At 30.5% G+C, this 16,803-nt stretch overlaps 1 protein-coding gene across 2 annotated transcripts; it reads right to left on the bottom strand.

The window, feature by feature from the left end:
* Positions 1 to 6,492: 6,492 nt before the first annotated feature.
* Positions 6,493 to 11,708, bottom strand: LOC130900145 (uncharacterized). 2 transcript variants are annotated; one of them, XM_057810539.1, is made up of 4 exons: positions 11,521 to 11,694; positions 11,103 to 11,342; positions 9,634 to 9,726; positions 6,493 to 9,529 (listed from the first exon to the last, which is right to left on the bottom strand). In XM_057810539.1, the coding sequence occupies exons 2-4, from the start codon at positions 11,115 to 11,117 to the stop codon at positions 8,399 to 8,401; spliced, it is 1,239 nt and encodes a 412-aa protein (XP_057666522.1). In that variant the 5' UTR covers positions 11,118 to 11,342; positions 11,521 to 11,694; the 3' UTR covers positions 6,493 to 8,398. The 2 variants fall into 2 exon arrangements, with proteins under 2 accessions (XP_057666522.1, XP_057666521.1); XM_057810538.1 differs by having other exon boundaries at positions 11,103 to 11,708.
* Positions 11,709 to 16,803: the final 5,095 nt, after the last annotated feature.

The following is a 16,803-nucleotide window of genomic DNA, read 5'->3' as shown; positions in this document are numbered from 1 at the left end:
TTCATAAAATTGCTTGGAGGTCAAAGATTTTTCAAGATAAAGAGGTAATGTCGACAATTAATAGCTATTTTGAGGATATCAAACTTATTCAACATTGCTGGGAAAAATGTATGGAGCTAAAAGAAAGTTTTTTCCAAAATTTTCGTGCTTCCTTTGTTGGACTAGGTACTTCTGGAACAATCCTCGTAAACATAAAATCTTTGATGATTTAATAATTCATTATCAATTAAATATTTTACCATTAGAATTACACCGATCATTCGACATTATTAAATAAGGAAAATCACCCAAGTGGGTGCTGCATTAATTGTAATTATTTATACGTCCTTTCGCTAATGTTTCATTGTCTACCATAAATGTTAACATAGTGGTAATCGAGCAGGAGTTAATCACCTTTCGATCGCCAATTTTTGTGTAAGAAAAATGACAGTCCCCGAAATATTCTTAGTTATAGATCATCGCCAATAGCAGCATACGTAGATGACATCCATAAAACTGGGAGATCACTCCCAACGGTTAAAGACATAATTTAGAGCTATTAGTTAATAATAGATTTGATAGATACCTTGGTCTACATATTATCAAGAAATGAAAAGAAAACTAAGAGTTTTGTAGTGAGTCTTAACTCAAAAAATGTCAGATTTTATAAATATCCTTGAAAGGAAGATATTAAAGAGAATATATGGCCTCAAATGGAGCTTAATACAAGAAACAGATTTCGGAATTTGTTAGAATGTAAAGACAACGAGAACATCCCAAATAGTGCAGAAAATGCTGAAATAAGTAATTTTAATCTAGTTTTGGAAGTGAGTATGTCAATCGGAAGACCTCGGAAAAGTTGAAATCATTCTACTGAAGATATACGATTTAGAGAGGGCAGCTCTGCACTGAAACAAATGAGGAAACAAACTTAAGGAAGGTCAAGACACGCAGTGGTCTATTGCACCAAAGAACAAGAAGAATACTTCTGCGATTTTAATCAACAACATCAACAATTAGTATTTATATATTATTTTAGTTTTATTAAATAGTAATAACAATTGAACTTATTTTTAACATCAATTTAAGTCGTGTTGCATACTTTCGTTGAAGTGTCTCTGATAGATTTGTCTAGATAAATTAACTAATTTTTTTTTGTTCCTATGAGAGCGAATGTTGTAAATTCAACACCTTTTATAGCTAGGTCAAACAATTTTCGGTAGGATTAGTGCCAAACGAAAGTCTAGAACGTCTTCGACTATTCGTTCTGGAAAAACTATCATTACTGCTTCTTGTTTCTTAATAGAACAGTTTTTATCTTCAATAGTTTTATTAAAAATCTTTGGAGTTCTCTGGATCTTTTTCCATTTTAATGACAAATTCGACTTTACCATTATAATAAGTAGGCATTATTTTTCCTAATTTTTTGACGTTAAGACAACATTTTTGATCAAAATTTGACTTGATATTTTCATTGACATTACAACAAACTATAAAATAATAATATCTGATGGGACAAACATCCAAATATTTGGAAAATAGATGAAAGGATCATCCATACGACGAAAAAAAAAAGGAAAGTTATCCGAACGCGTTATGCTTTATTGCATCATATTCACCTGTTTCTGAATTTTAAAAAAAATTAGTTGAAGGGAGCTTATGTCCATAACACTGATTTAAGATCGTCGGGAATGAAATATTTACAGAAAAGTCCGTCCCGAGGATCAATTCGTATAATCTAACAATTGCTTCTACGTTTAACTACAAGCCAACTATACTTTCAAATAATTTAAATTACGCGCCACTAATAGATTCAGCTAAATAAAGATAATATTTGCGTTTAATCTGAATTGTAATGAAAACTTTGATGTTCTACATAATTTAAAGGTTTGAAAGTCGCTGAAAATATGCCGAAATGAATCATTTCCTATTTTATATACATACGAAGGTATTGGTGATACAGTCAAACAACAGGATCTTATGATACCGATTATTGCAAAGTTGTATCCTTTTGCTTTAATTTTAGTGTGTAAATGAAGAATGTTATATAAAAAAATGTTAGTAAAACTATGTCTTGACCCAAAAATTCATTGTTTTCGATGGCCTTGTAGATATACTTGTATATATATATATATATACAAGTATTGAAATAAAAACTTTTGATACAGTTCAGCGACTCCGCATTTTACACAAGGACGTTAGTACGTTGGTCATTTTGATGCCGCCAGCTGTGGTTACAGTTACGAGATTTTTACGCAACTTTCCCTGAATTATGTTTAAGGAAACTATTTTTTTTTTTTCTATTTTTGTTAGTATGCTTATATGGTAACGAATTGCGAAGATTAATTGAGGAAGCTTAGATGTAAGTGTTCAACTTACGAATTATTTTGTAAGGACAACACGTAAATGTGCGAGTTAACCGTTACAACTTGCGGGATCATTAATTTCCTCTTCAATTATTTAGTTGAATAACAAATTTGATTTAATTAACTGGTTATATGTATTTTATTTATGTTTACATCGTTGTTTTTATATATATACACATATATATATATATATATATATATATATATATATATATATATATATATATATATATAAGAGTTTTCGAAGTGGGATAGTGGCAAAATTTAACACCAAAGTGTACTAACTCTAATATATTTCCCACCGTTTGAATACTTATTCATCGGTTTCAATAATCAATATTCAAATTGATGCTTGATAAAAATATGAATACATATTGATTCATAATTCTATAAAACATCAATTTGACTTTAGATTTTTGAAACAGATGAATTTAATGCCTACCTACTTACCTACCTTTAAGAGAATAAGTAAAAAAACCTGATCCAAATTGCCTTAAGGGGTCCCAGAATCCATATTTGTACACACGTGCCAGTAGCACTTACAGGAGACCTGCATCTACTATTATTAACAACAGTGAACAACAGATAACCTCTTCCTGTATTATTACTCTTTTATTATAAGGCTTTGAGATTCCAATTTGTCTTCTGACGTAACCTTTGTGTCCAACAGTCTTTTACGTACATTTCTCTGTTTCAGGTTAACCGAAACTGTTGGTTATTTCACACAGTCGGAAGCTTTTTTTGGTCTACAAAGGCAATGTATACTTCTTTTGTTTTGTTGTTTTTTCTATTAATTGCTTTGGGCATCGTTGGTTGATCCTCAGCAATTGTCATTAGCTCTTTCTCTAGTATGTTTTCATACGAGTTTGAGAAAATAGTTGATACAGCAATGCCTCTATAATTTGTGCAAACTTTGGTGTCTCTTGTCCTATGCATCGGATAGACGAAAGAGTAGATTTCTGTCAAGTACACGAACCTTTATTTTGAACAAATTTTTTTTTAATATTAAGTTAAGAAAGAAATGAAGAAGGATTTTGTGAATCATTGAGAAACTATTGAATGAAATTAATGTGCAGTTAGTGGTTTCGAATTGGGCGAAGCAGTGACAATTTAAAGAAATAAGTCAAGTTCTTTAAGCAAATTTAATTTTAGTATCTACCATCATTTTGTTAATTTTGTTTTTCATATTTACAATCCGATTCCAGCGGTACAATTTTTCTAAATTGAAAAAACGCGGTTTTAAAAACTTTTTTATGCTTGCGATTCATCAGCTGTTCCTTCCACTTTATTATATCACATCAATTGTCTAAATAAAAGTGCAACGTCCATATTTTCAAAGAAACATTGGAACCGATACAAGACAACATTCAAATGCACACCACTGCTCTACTCTACTTTGGAATACCAGTTTTATTATGGTATTTTCGTAGTGAAAAGTTTATCTATGTTGTTTATTACATAATTTTGTTCGGCGTAGGTGTTATAATAATGGTCTAACGGTCTAAGTGGATTTACAAAATAATATACAAGGTACTTTCTGATAATAGATAAAGAAACCGTTGTAATGTGTATTCACAAAAACTGTGATCACAATAAGATAAGCAGTACTTTCAAACACTTAAGGGCATACAATAGTTTAGTTGGAATTCGTATATTCTTCTAATTCTGTTTGTTTTGTTTCTTTATTTTTTTTTTAACTCTATCCATAACCAACTTATTCGGTTTCAAGTCAAACCCTTGCATCTAGTTAAGTTTTTAAAACTTTGTTCATAAGAAAAATATTCCTAGTAATTCATTCCATTGCCTAAAAAGATCCTGCGACGTATATAGGATGAACAATTTTATGAGCCACACACTAAACGTACTCTTGAAAATAATCCAGAGAAGAATATTTCGAAAATGTGTAAGAACAACTAGATGGAACGCAGTTTGACTTTAGAGAAGGACTAGGAACTAGAGAAGCATTATTCGCTATCACAGAACTACTACAGAAGTGCAGAGAATACAACAAATATGTCTGTTTCATTGATTTCCAGAAAGCCTTTGATAAAGTCGAACACGATACACTTTTAGAGAATTTAACAACAAAAATATCTATTACAATCAAACGGAGGTAGGGCATGTTGAGGACATGGAGACAGTTAGTATTTCAGAAAGTGCTGGAGGAGGTAAACATCAGAGGAACATTAATCAACAAAGAAGAAGATCTTTAAATCCTATAAGAGAAAATCACACTGAATGGAAAACTAGTAGAATAATGGGTGCAAAAATATGAGTATCTTGGTTCAGTCATAAACGCTCAAATGGATCCAGACGAAGAAATCAAGATCAGAATTGAAATGGTTCGAAAGGCATTTGTCAAGTACTCCTCAATGTTTGCAAACAGAAATCTGAACCTCCACGTCAGAATAGGATTCATGGAATGTTATGTGTGGTCAGTACGGAGTGGAAACTTGGACCTTGAAAGATCTTAAAAGACCAAATGATGAAAGAATTGAGGCATTTGAGATGTGGCTCTACAGAAGCATCCTGAAGATACCCTGGACTGACCAACGAAGGAGTACTGAGACAAATTGGTCGCAAAAGAAAGCTGTTGACAATAAGGATAAGAAAAACATCTTACATAGAACGCAACGACAAATACAGCTATCGAATTTAATGCAGGGTATAAACACATTTAAAAACGTTTAACCGACAGAATCTTTTATTTTAGAAAGTCTAATTAGTATATAGTTTTATTAAAACTCATTTCAACAAAAGCAAAATTTTTTATCGCCATATTGTGCAAGAATAAATAATTTTTAATAATCCTACCGCCATCTATTTTCGAGTTAGTTTACCAAAAGAAATAGCAATAAACGTTCTACTGAAAGAACAAAGAATTCTTCTCTTTTAATGATTAGAGGAATAAAGTATTAAAATCAGATATATTCATAATATTTGTTATAATAAAATTGATGTTATCTGAAGGTCTAAACTATCGATTTGTTATTACTCCACAAACAAATCTATTTGTGGGCATGTAACTAAAAGTAAATATAATTTTGGTTTTCTGTAAAGAGCCCTAGATGGGTCTGCGAACATAAATGAAACTCAAGTTTGCAAAAAAACGCGCAGATAAATAATTTTATATTTGTAGAGCAACGTTTTATTTCATTTTGTTGTGTATATAGATATTATCATTTCGGAGAATTGTTTGGTTAAGTTTTGAGAATAATTTAGAGCAAAATAAGTACCTACTTATTCTAAGTTAGTGGTATTTCGTGATATTGTTTATTCGGTGTATTGCTTTTGATTTTACAGATATCAAACTTTATAAATATACTGTTACAACCCTCTGGGAATGAAAAATAGATTGACAACAATAATATATAAAACTAAACAATATGTCTTTTCTGTATATCTTGCAATTTGCCAAGTTTTTAATACTACAACAATAAAAACACAAAGTTTTTATATCTTCACATTCTCAGTTTAGGTTTATCTTTTGATTAAATTAAGATACCTTGATGGTCAGAAAAGGGTCGAGGGTCGAGGTGCGCTCGGGGTACACCAACGCAGGTAGCTAACCCAAAATTATCAAAATCTTAGTATGGTTTTATTTATTGATAAATATTCAGGACGTTTTTGTTTTTAACAATGATGTGTGAAGTATTTTACTTTCTCTTCATGTCTTCTTACGAGCTCGCACTTTCTTCCACGTTACGTTATGTTTACTAAGAAATTCGTAATCATATTATTTGTTCACATACAAAAGCGAAAATTGGTGATACCTCAATGCATAATCTGACACAAATATAATAAAAATTATACCCATTATTGCAAGTTACATATAATTTGACAACTATTGTTATAAGACTGTGGAAATCAAACACCCAAGTGTACTCTCCTTAATGTATATTCAAATTCGGTTCAAACAACACCCTTCAAACTGACAATAAAAAATAATACCGTTCATAAACTGGCCGGCAAAGATTTATTCAATTAGAAAATGTAGTAAATGCATGAATGAGATCAAATAATAAATTTTCCCTACCACGAAAGTATTTTTCTCAGTTTAGTCACAGTTATTGTCAACATCGTAGAAAGTTCATAGTCGTAGTAAATTCAGGTTTGTATCGAAATGGAAAGGTATTTGACATTAAAATATTTATAAACAATAATTTATTCGTAATAACATACATTTACAAAAAAATATGTACATGGGTTATAGAGAAATTAGTCAATATATGCAAAAAATGCAAAATATTATAAGAATATAGAAAAAAACTTTAAATTACAAAAATATACTGGAAAGTTAGATAATAAACCAAGTTGTATACAATAATAAATAAGGATATAAGAAATAACAGACTTTGGATCATAAAAAAGAAACTGGACAGTGGAATAATTAACCAGTTAGCAAAGAATAATGATAGAATTACCAAAGTTGTTATTTTGAATGTATGTTTTATCAATATAAGTCAAATCTCTGTACCTCTTGATGAGTGGATAATGGAAAGGGTAGAATCAACAATCATTTAGACAAAACCTTATCAAAATGTATGAATAATAATGGAAAATGAATAGTCCATTGAAATGTTACAATCGACCTTGAGTTTTTCTATTTTTGACCATATTTTTCGAACTATTGACTCTACAAAAAATTTGTAAAGACATAAATTGTGCCAAATTGCTTTGCCTACAATTTTTTTATGACACGCTTTGCCATTAATCGCGAATTTAAAAAGTTAAAAGCAAAAAATTGCAAAAATTTCTTTTTTTTTCATTTTTCAATAAAATTACCCCAGAATAATATTTTAGATCGTTCTTTGAGGATTAATTTTTTATGTGGATTTTTTGGATCCCACTACCTGTTAAAAATAATAAATAAAAATTAAAAAATAAAAAGTTATTGAGCGAAAAAAGAAACTGTTGACGAAATTTTAGCACTTTTCTGCTCATAACTTTTTAAATTCGAGGTGAGAGGCAAAAAAATGTCATAAACAAAATTGTAGGCAAAGAGATTTACCACAATTTATGTCTTGACGTATTTTTCATAGAGACAATAGTTCGCGAAATATCGTCAAAAATAGCTATTCACCCCCTTTATTTAAGCTGGCGACCGGGGGATAAGGGGTGGAACCCCACAAACTTGAGGTTATGCTTTCCTTAATCTGCCCTACACATCGGTAAAGTAACATTTTAATGGACTTAAAGTAGATATTAGATCTATTCGAATAGTTAAATAAATAAAATATTTTAAAGGATAAAATAACTGTAGGTATGATTGAAAATATACAGCTCCCGAATAAGGATAACTAATATTCCATTATAAAGAATATACAATATTATTGAAAATAAGTTTAGAATATTTGAAATCGTAGAAAAACTCAGAAGTTTTTTGAAAAATCTATCAGGAATTGAATAGTAATACGCATAAATCTGATCGATATTTTGAGAACATGAAAATCAAGATAAAAACAAAAAAATGCAAAATTTCAAGAAAACTGTGAGTAGAAGGGTGATTGAGAAACAATAATAAAAGAAAAAGAAACGGAACCAATAATCCTTCTATAAATATTTAATAAAAATTGTATGATGCAACATATAAAATTAGATGAAAATATTCCCTCATGTCCTTTTTGGTCCTGTATGTTTTCATTCACATTGTACTATAGAGAAAACTTAATAATAATATTGCACAAAGGTTTCGAGTTGAAATTACTCAACACTAAAATTAACAGGTCAATTTTTATGAAACAAATCATTACCAAACTCATATTTTAATCTCAAAATCGTCAAATATATAATATAAACAATAAAGAAAACGACAGTGGTGAATATAAAGATAATGAAGCCGATAAAGACGACTTGAGTTGAATTAAAATAATATATAATCAAGTTTGACTGGACTATTGAACAAGACAAGGGACCTAGTTAACGTTTTTGAACCCTAAACAATTCCACATATAACTATTTTTAATTCTTCAGTATACTTTCTAATTGGTGCTTTGCATTTCAATAAAGTTTGGAAATGATTGTTTCATTAAAAGTACACAAAAATGTATTATTTAGATTGGATGATTCAAATGTCTGGCATATCGAACGAAACCATGTTTTGGTAACGACTTATATAACCTTGTAACTTGAGTATTGTGTCTTTCATCATCAGTAACCGTTTCATCAGCAGGAACATAGTAATGGAATTGCGGCATTCGAGACATTGTTTTTGGGTGAACCTTCGGACTTCGTCTGGTATTTCTATGAGCACCTTTAGAGGAATAACTGCTCAAACCAGGAGTTTTCTTTGTTTTCTTATCAGATGTGTACGTTCCTGGTATATTGGGTTGAGTTATGGATTGTTTCGATTTATTTCTTATTGGTTTGAAGCCGCCTTCTACGTGAGGTTCGCTAAGTAGTAAGTTACTATGTCTATAGAAACTTTCAAGATAGTTCCGAATTTCGTCTTCAGATAATTCGTGTGAAGGTTGCAGTGATGTATCTTTCGTTGAAGGTCTAATATTGTGTTCTTGTTCGTTCAAATTGATTTCTACAGGATTAACAACTCTAATATCAACGGGTTCTACTGGATGTCCCTTTATTAGACTCAAATCTATAGGTAGGTGTGGAGCTAACTTGATCTTCCCGTATTCCTTTTCGATTATCGATTGAGATCTTATTGTATCCGGTTTCCGTGGCTTATACTTGTGCTCAGATTTAATCACTGAATGTTGTGACTCATCTGCTACTTCTTCTTGATTAACATAAACATAGTTTTGATTCGTATTTTCTTCTACTGTTTGATAATGTGCTGCGTGAGTCAGTGCGTCTTCTTCTTCTTCTTCTTCTGACAAGCTCTGTTTATACTGCAATGTATATTGTGGAATATTGTTAGCGATTCCATACAAAGATTGATGTTCTCCTAAATTTTGTTTCAAAATAACTTCGTTGTGGCTGGTAGGTTCATCTTTTGTTTGAGGATGATGTGATACCAGATGTTTAAAAGAACCCGTATGTTTAACAACCGCATTGAAACCACTATGGTCATCTGCAGTATAGTCCACTGTTCTGATTGATCCATCGGGTTCGACTAGAGAATACTGACCGATCACTTTGTCGCCATTTTTCTTTTCCCATTGGTGCTTGATATCCCCTGTATGGTAGTCTCTTACTCCATAACTGAAGTTGTAGTCTGTGGGTGTCTGAAAAAGACGATATGTCATAGGGGTTATAATTGCACATACAGTTACTAATAAGTGTTATTATTTTCAACTGATTTAGTGAATAATAAATTACTATTACTCACGTAATGGTCGTGACCTGGGGCGTAATTTTCAAGTCCAGTTGGATTCGGATGTGGATTTACTCTTGATAAAAAAATTACTGCTAATAGTACTGCCTAGAAAGTATTAAATGATGCTAGAAAATATGTAATTATAACAAATTTCATATGACAATGTAGTTTTAGGAACCAAAAATGATAGAGTCATTTATTTGTTTACTTTATTCAGTGAGTGAGGTAAGTTAAAACTTGCCAGTCCTTCATAGTCTATACAAAAATAACTTTTGCTGTTGAATTAAAAAACCACCTCGACGTGAACCACAACGTGAAAAATTATGCATCCACCAGGATCTTTGGAATACTTAATATACAGGGTGGCCTCGTAAAAACACAACCGCTTACAAGAAACGTATTGTATTGATCATTAAACGTGATCGACGACATAGCAGCTGATATCAACGAATCTAGGGATTGACTACAGTGAAAAGGAGACTGAGAAACGCAGATTTTTTTTAGAAGTATGACAGAAGACTCTTTTATAATATCGAAATAAAATAAAAAGGTTGCACATAAAAATTGGACTCATGAAGAATGGAAGAGAGTTTTATGGAGTGATGAGACAAAGTTTGAGCTTTTTTGGTCTAACATATGAGTGTCGGAAATCAGAAAACAGTGCACATACTACTTTCACAACTTTGGAATATCCTGAAAAACGAATGGAACCAAATAGAAGACGATGTTCGTTGAAATTGTGCACCGAAATGATAATAGAAGAGAAAAACATATAAAAAATTAAATATCTAATAATAACACACTGTAGTTTTATTACTATATTCTTATCAATAAATGAATATCAAAATAGATCGTTTTGATTGTTTTAATTTGTTATATATAACGCAAACTATAGGGTGAGAAAAAACTTTTGACTGGTAGTGTATATTGATGAAATGGTTTCTAATTTAACCTCTTTTGAGATCGAAAAAGCCTCTCAAAAGTATCACCTATTCTTGAAATATTATTTTTAATGTTCTTTATAATAATAAAAATTCAATAAATCCCCTATTCAGTATAAATTGGTTAGATAATTAGTCTAAAATGTCTCCAACATTTCTATACCATTTTTAAAAAATGGTTATATTCAAGTGTTGGTTTTCTTTGATATTTCTTTCCTTGGAAAATGTTTTCAAGATCCTGAAATAGTCAATATTTGCAGTAGGAAGCATCTCATTCAATTTTATCATTCTTGACATCCAATATTTGAAAACAAAAAACCCAGAGATATTGATTTAATGAATGATAATCTAAATGATTTCAATTTTTGTTAAATGTAATGAAGTAGATAAAGATGGAAAGCCTTGACAATAACATTATGATTTATTATCACAATTTCTTTCAACACAATTTAAAATCGAAAAATTCCAAATATACAATCATAAATACAGTTTAAAAAACAAACTTTTGTTTATAGTAGGTACTCGAAATTATTAACTAACCTGGTATATCCACATCGTAATTCTTAGTTCAAGTATCAAGTTCAAATTACAATTTCACTCCACTATCAACGACTTTCACATACTGTGTACCAGTCAACATAAGGATATATTTATAATCTAAGATCTTCTTTTTCACATCAATTTTGTCCCTTCCATTTTTTTCATCACAGTTTATCACTTCGATTAAACTGGCAATGAAGAATTTCTGGAAATTTCATTTAATGGCAATCATAGATTCAGCTGCAAATTATATAAATTTTCATATATGTAGTGGGGTTGTAATATAATTTCTTTAATCCATGATTTAAAGCTTCCGCAGTTAAATATTTCTTTTATTCCTGATTTTTTAATATGTTTTCCAATTAATTCATTTTTGATTTCCAATTATTCTTTTCATTATTCTCTTAAGGATAATTACCTTGACAATTTTTTCATCTGTATGTCTAATGTAGGTTAAATATCTAGATTTTCTTTAAAATATATCTTGTTGTATTCCACCCTACACTCTTTTTGTATATTTCTATTATCTCTATTACCTTTATTAACAAAATTTTATGAATTTCTGATTGAAATTATATAAAGTTTTTCCATTATCAATTGCAGATTATAAAAAACTTGTTCAAAACACTTGCCAACAATTTTGTTTGATCTACCATAGGCGTAGATACCTCATACGAGAAAGTATTCGTTAAAAGGCAATCGAATCATTATAATTTGGACTTCATTATTCGCCGTTATTTAGACAGATGCACATAATTGTAGTTCTATTTGGAATTTGGAAAAAAATCATTATTATATCTTGTTAACTTGCTACAACTCAATATTAAATTATAAAACGTAAATAGACGAGTAAAATGAACCTGCCTGTAAGGGCGTTTGGTTTAAACAGTGTACCAGACGTGAACTGAACCATTTTGTACCCCATCCGTTTTTTTTTTTGGAATATTTACGGTTTGGTGCTATTTTTAATGAGTGCAAACTGCAATTCTATGGAGAAATGAGTTTCTGATCTGCTGATATTACGTCTCTCGCTAAAGATTTCTTAGTTATCTTATGTTTTATTTTCCTTATTTTAGTTTAAAGTTTTTTAAATGTTTCTTCATCCACTCTGATGATAATTTTGTCGTTTAATTCTGTTGCTAAACTCATATTTTCCTTTGTTCTATTTAGTCAGAGCCTGGTCCACCATCATTTAGGTGCTTTCTGTTCAGCCCACCAGACTTCAAAAACAAACAGCAGATATAGTTATTACCAGTGATGTGGTGAACATTTTTTTCTTGTTTACTTTACCAAGTTTTGTTATTTCCATTTCTAAGCCTACAAAATATTAAATAAAATTTCAGGTTAGGAAATTTTTTACTTATCGTATTTTGATTAGTGACAACCATGCAAATCTATAATTTTTATGCATCAGTTTAAATTCAAACTCGTCAAGTGTTCGTTAGTACTTGATATGCTATAAATTATCGACATCAGGTCATAGTTTTGATAAAAAAGTTTTTATAAAATGTACAGTCGTAACAACAACAAAGAGTGTTTTTTATAAATTATTGTATGACCGACAAATACGTTAATTACGTAAATAATTTTTCCAATACAAAATCGAAAGCGTCATCTGTTGTTTGGCCTCGAGTGTCTTTGGTAATTTAACGATGTTGTCTCGCACAAATTCTTAAACAATCGAGATGGGTGTAGAAGAAATTTGTTTCCAAAGTTATCTGCCAGATGTACGACGTATGTACATCAAATGTTATTTTCAACTTGAAGAGAGTTATAGAAAGTAAAATAAAAGTACTCAGTAAAAGTTTAATTGAGATTAAAATATCTTGTTAAATGGGAAAAAGATTCGTAAGACTAAACACTTCTGCTCAATATCATTAAAGGTGAGATTCTGTCATAAAATGCCATGGATTGTTTATTGGAACAGAAAGTATTTATTTTATATAAAAAACAATATTTATAGAATATATAAAATGGTATTTTAATGATGTCCATCCTGGAAAAACACACGAATAAGTATATTATGAATTAGTAACAAAATTATAGAATGAATTATCAAAATCAGTTTGATAAAAAACCATCGGGCACAGCGAAGCAATGACAATTTCCATTTGTAAACAGATTACGTTGCAAAAACAACATATTACCAATTTCCAATTCAGTAGGTTCTTTCCCTAAGTTTTTCCAAAATTTTTCACATATTTTATCAATAAAGAATGAAATTAGCTCAAGAGATATATAAAGATCGTCACACTCGAACACTTAAACAATCATGAGCCGTATACGGGGATGATTTCAAGTCTGGTAACAGAAAATAATCCGAGGGGGCTGAATCTAGCGAATAAGTTGCATGAGGTAGCAATTCGAACTTTAACGTTATTACAATAACGGATGTGTGAGCTGGTGTATTGTCTTGATGAAACAACACTTTCTTCTTAGTCAAATGCGACCGTTTCTGGTTGATTTCTTCGCTCAAACGTTGCAATAAGTTCGCCGTTGATAGTTTTACCTTTTTTAAGATAGTCAATGAAAATTATCCCAGGCGCATCCCAAAGAACCGACGCCATAATCTTGCCTGCTGTTGGAACGGTCTTTACCTTCTTTGGAGCCGATTCTCCCTTTTCACTCCATTGTTTTGATGGTTATTCTGCTTTGGGTGTGAAGTAATGATCCCACGCTTCATCCCTGATTATGAAACGGCTTTATTTTTGTGAAACACTCGATTGAAACATCTTCACGACGCTGTTTTTGTTCCATTGTAAACAAACGCGGCACCCATCTTGTCCACAGCTTGTGTAGTTTGTGTACTTTCTAGTACAGTGGTTTTTTCAAGCAACTACCGCCATCTCTCGTTCAGACCATGTACTTCTAATATATAACTTTTTTGCAAGATAGCCAGCTTGGTATAGTTTCTACAGTTATAATATGTATGAGAACACATGTATGAAAGTCGTTTAAAATATTATTATTTAAAAGTTGATATTATTGTAGCAATTTATGTGAATTTCTATTTCTTGTTTCCCATTTCTCTTCGAATGATTTGAAATACCAAATAAGTATTAACTATCAGACGATGGGAAACAGATTTCTTCGATTTTACTTCCTATTCTTGGGGTTACTGTGTCATAGAATTGAAGATATATTTTTCTGATGAAATCATCAGGAAACTTTCTAAGTTATTTTCAGTTGATAGTTATAAGAAGTCGTGTCTGTATAATGTACATCGGTAATATGCGTGATTTCAATTTCATAATTATTTATTGTGAAAAATTGAACCGGAAATTAAATTAATACGATATCAAGAGTACAATTTTTCTACAGAACGATGTGGAATTAATATAATTATAGTTAGAATCCTTACTTATCGTTAAATAATGGTTGTAGAAACCTAGTAGATCTTTAAACATTTCTATTAGATGAAACAGTAGTAAAAAGTATTTTTCACTAGATGAAATACTCATTTTCTTTTCGTTTCTACAACATATTATACAAGAGCTTAACAATAAAAACTCACTAAACCTTAAAATTGTAAAATTTATTGAGAAACGTAAAACAAGGTTACGAATGTTTATTTATTGAGATAAAATTATATCTTTTCGACTTTGTTCTATTCTATTTTTCTCTTGACGTGAAAATATTGGCAACAATGTCAAATCGCGATATTAAAGGTAGAAAACGACGAAAGGAAAAGAATTGATGTGTCATGAAGACATAACCTTAAAATATTTATAGCTTAACTATAATTATGGTGGTAATGGTTGAGTTCCCAAGCACTTTTTGCGCAGCCAGTGGCAGAAAAAAGTACTATAATATTGTGAAACAACCTAAACCGTTCGGTCTTCTTGTAACTGTACTTGGTCTGCCCCTAAAGCAGAAAATGGTACTCCAATACTTTGCACAATAGCGCTCGCAAGCAATTCGGGGACGTATTTTTTTATAAACAAATTATTTTGTTCCTCATATTGAGTATTTATTGTCAAACTTCATTGAAATAGTACGGACCTCTACCCTGCATACTTAGTATATCATAATTTTTGGATTAAAAATTGTGGAATACAATTTTTTCAATCGCCATCTTGTTGTTAGTAATAACAACTTTCATTACAGTTGAAAAATATTTATAATTGGATTAAATATGGATGACAAAGAACGATATTAACGACATCTATTGACATCTGACAACGCACCACTACCTTTACTGAACTGGTTTGAATTTAAGTAGAAAAACTCTGGAAACTGTAAGGTATCCATTATATTACTCTTATTTCCTATTCATTCGTATTTTGATGACAGTTTTTATAGTTTTTGTGGTACAATAATATACATACCTTTAGCTTTATTTAATTTAGATCATAGTTCAAGATTTTCTATACGGCGCAATACTACCTCGGCTTATGGCACAAAGATGGCGATAATAACATGAATTTATTAAATTTCTCCACTGTTCTTTTTGTATTAAATATATTTCTCTCAAAATTTGTTTAATCCAACTTTTCTCTTTACCGCTAGAGAATACTGTACTCTAATTGGATTGAAAATGTTTGAGTATAATTTTTTCAAGCTCCATCTACCAGTGAATAGCATCAAATAATATCAAAAAACATTTATATTTGGAATAAATATTGATGACATCAATGTTTTTTAGCGACGTCTATTGTTAACTGATTGACTGCCTTTGATTTGTTGGTCTGAAATTATGTAGGGAACTCATTGAAATTTGTAGAATTTTGTTTATAGTTCTGTGTGTCCTGTATTCTGATGAAAGTTATCTGTATATACTTACTATATTTATAACAGAATATTACCTCGGCTTATGACACAAAGATGGCGCTAGTAACATGAATTTATTAAATTTCTTCACTGTTCTTTTTGTATTAAATATATTTCTCTAAAAATTTGTTCACCAATTTTTCTCTTTACCGTTCGAGAATATCGTACTCTAATTGGATCGAAAATGTTTGAGTATAATTTTTTCAAGCTCCATCTAGCAGTGAATAGCATCAAATAATGTCAAAAAACATTCATATTTGGAATGAATATGGATGACATTAATATTTTTTAACGATGTCTATTGTTAACTGATTGACTGCCTTTGCTTTGTTGGTCTGAAATTGAGTAGGAAACTCGTTGAAATTTGTAGAATCTTGTTTATATTACTTTGTGTCCTGTATTCTGATGAAAGTTATCTGTATCTATTATATTTATAACAGTAAACTACCTCGGCTTGTGACACAAAGATGGCGCTACTAACATGAATTTAATAAATTTCTTCACTGTTCTTTTTGTATTAAATATATTTCTCTCAAAATTTGTTCAATCCAACTTTTCTCTTTACCGCTAGAGAATACTGTACTCTAATTGGATTGAAAATGTTTGAGTATAATTTTTTTAAGCTCCATCTACCAGTGAATAGTATCAAATAATATCAAAAAACATTTATATTTGGAATAAATATGGATGACATCAATGTTTTTTAGCGACGTCTATTGTTAACTGATTGACTGCCTTTGATTTGTTGGTCTGAAATTATGTAGGGAACTCATTGAAATTTGTAGAATTTTGTTTATAGTTCTGTGTCCTGTATTCTGATGAAAGTTATCTGTATATACTATATTTATAACAGAATATTACCTCGGCTTATGACACGAAGATGGCGCAAGTAACATGAATTTATTAAATTTCTTCACTGTTCTTTTTGTAT

This window comes from Diorhabda carinulata, chromosome 12, assembly GCF_026250575.1.
Source record: "Diorhabda carinulata isolate Delta chromosome 12, icDioCari1.1, whole genome shotgun sequence".
Classification (NCBI taxonomy): domain Eukaryota; kingdom Metazoa; phylum Arthropoda; class Insecta; order Coleoptera; family Chrysomelidae; genus Diorhabda; species Diorhabda carinulata.
This window is presented reverse-complemented; position numbering and strand designations above follow the sequence as displayed.

Coding starts and splice junctions, on each gene's coding strand:
- LOC130900145 (XM_057810538.1), bottom strand. Junction 9,530..9,633: donor CCCCAGGTCACGACCATTAC/GTGAGTAATAGT, acceptor CGTCTTTTTCAG/ACACCCACAGACTACAACTT.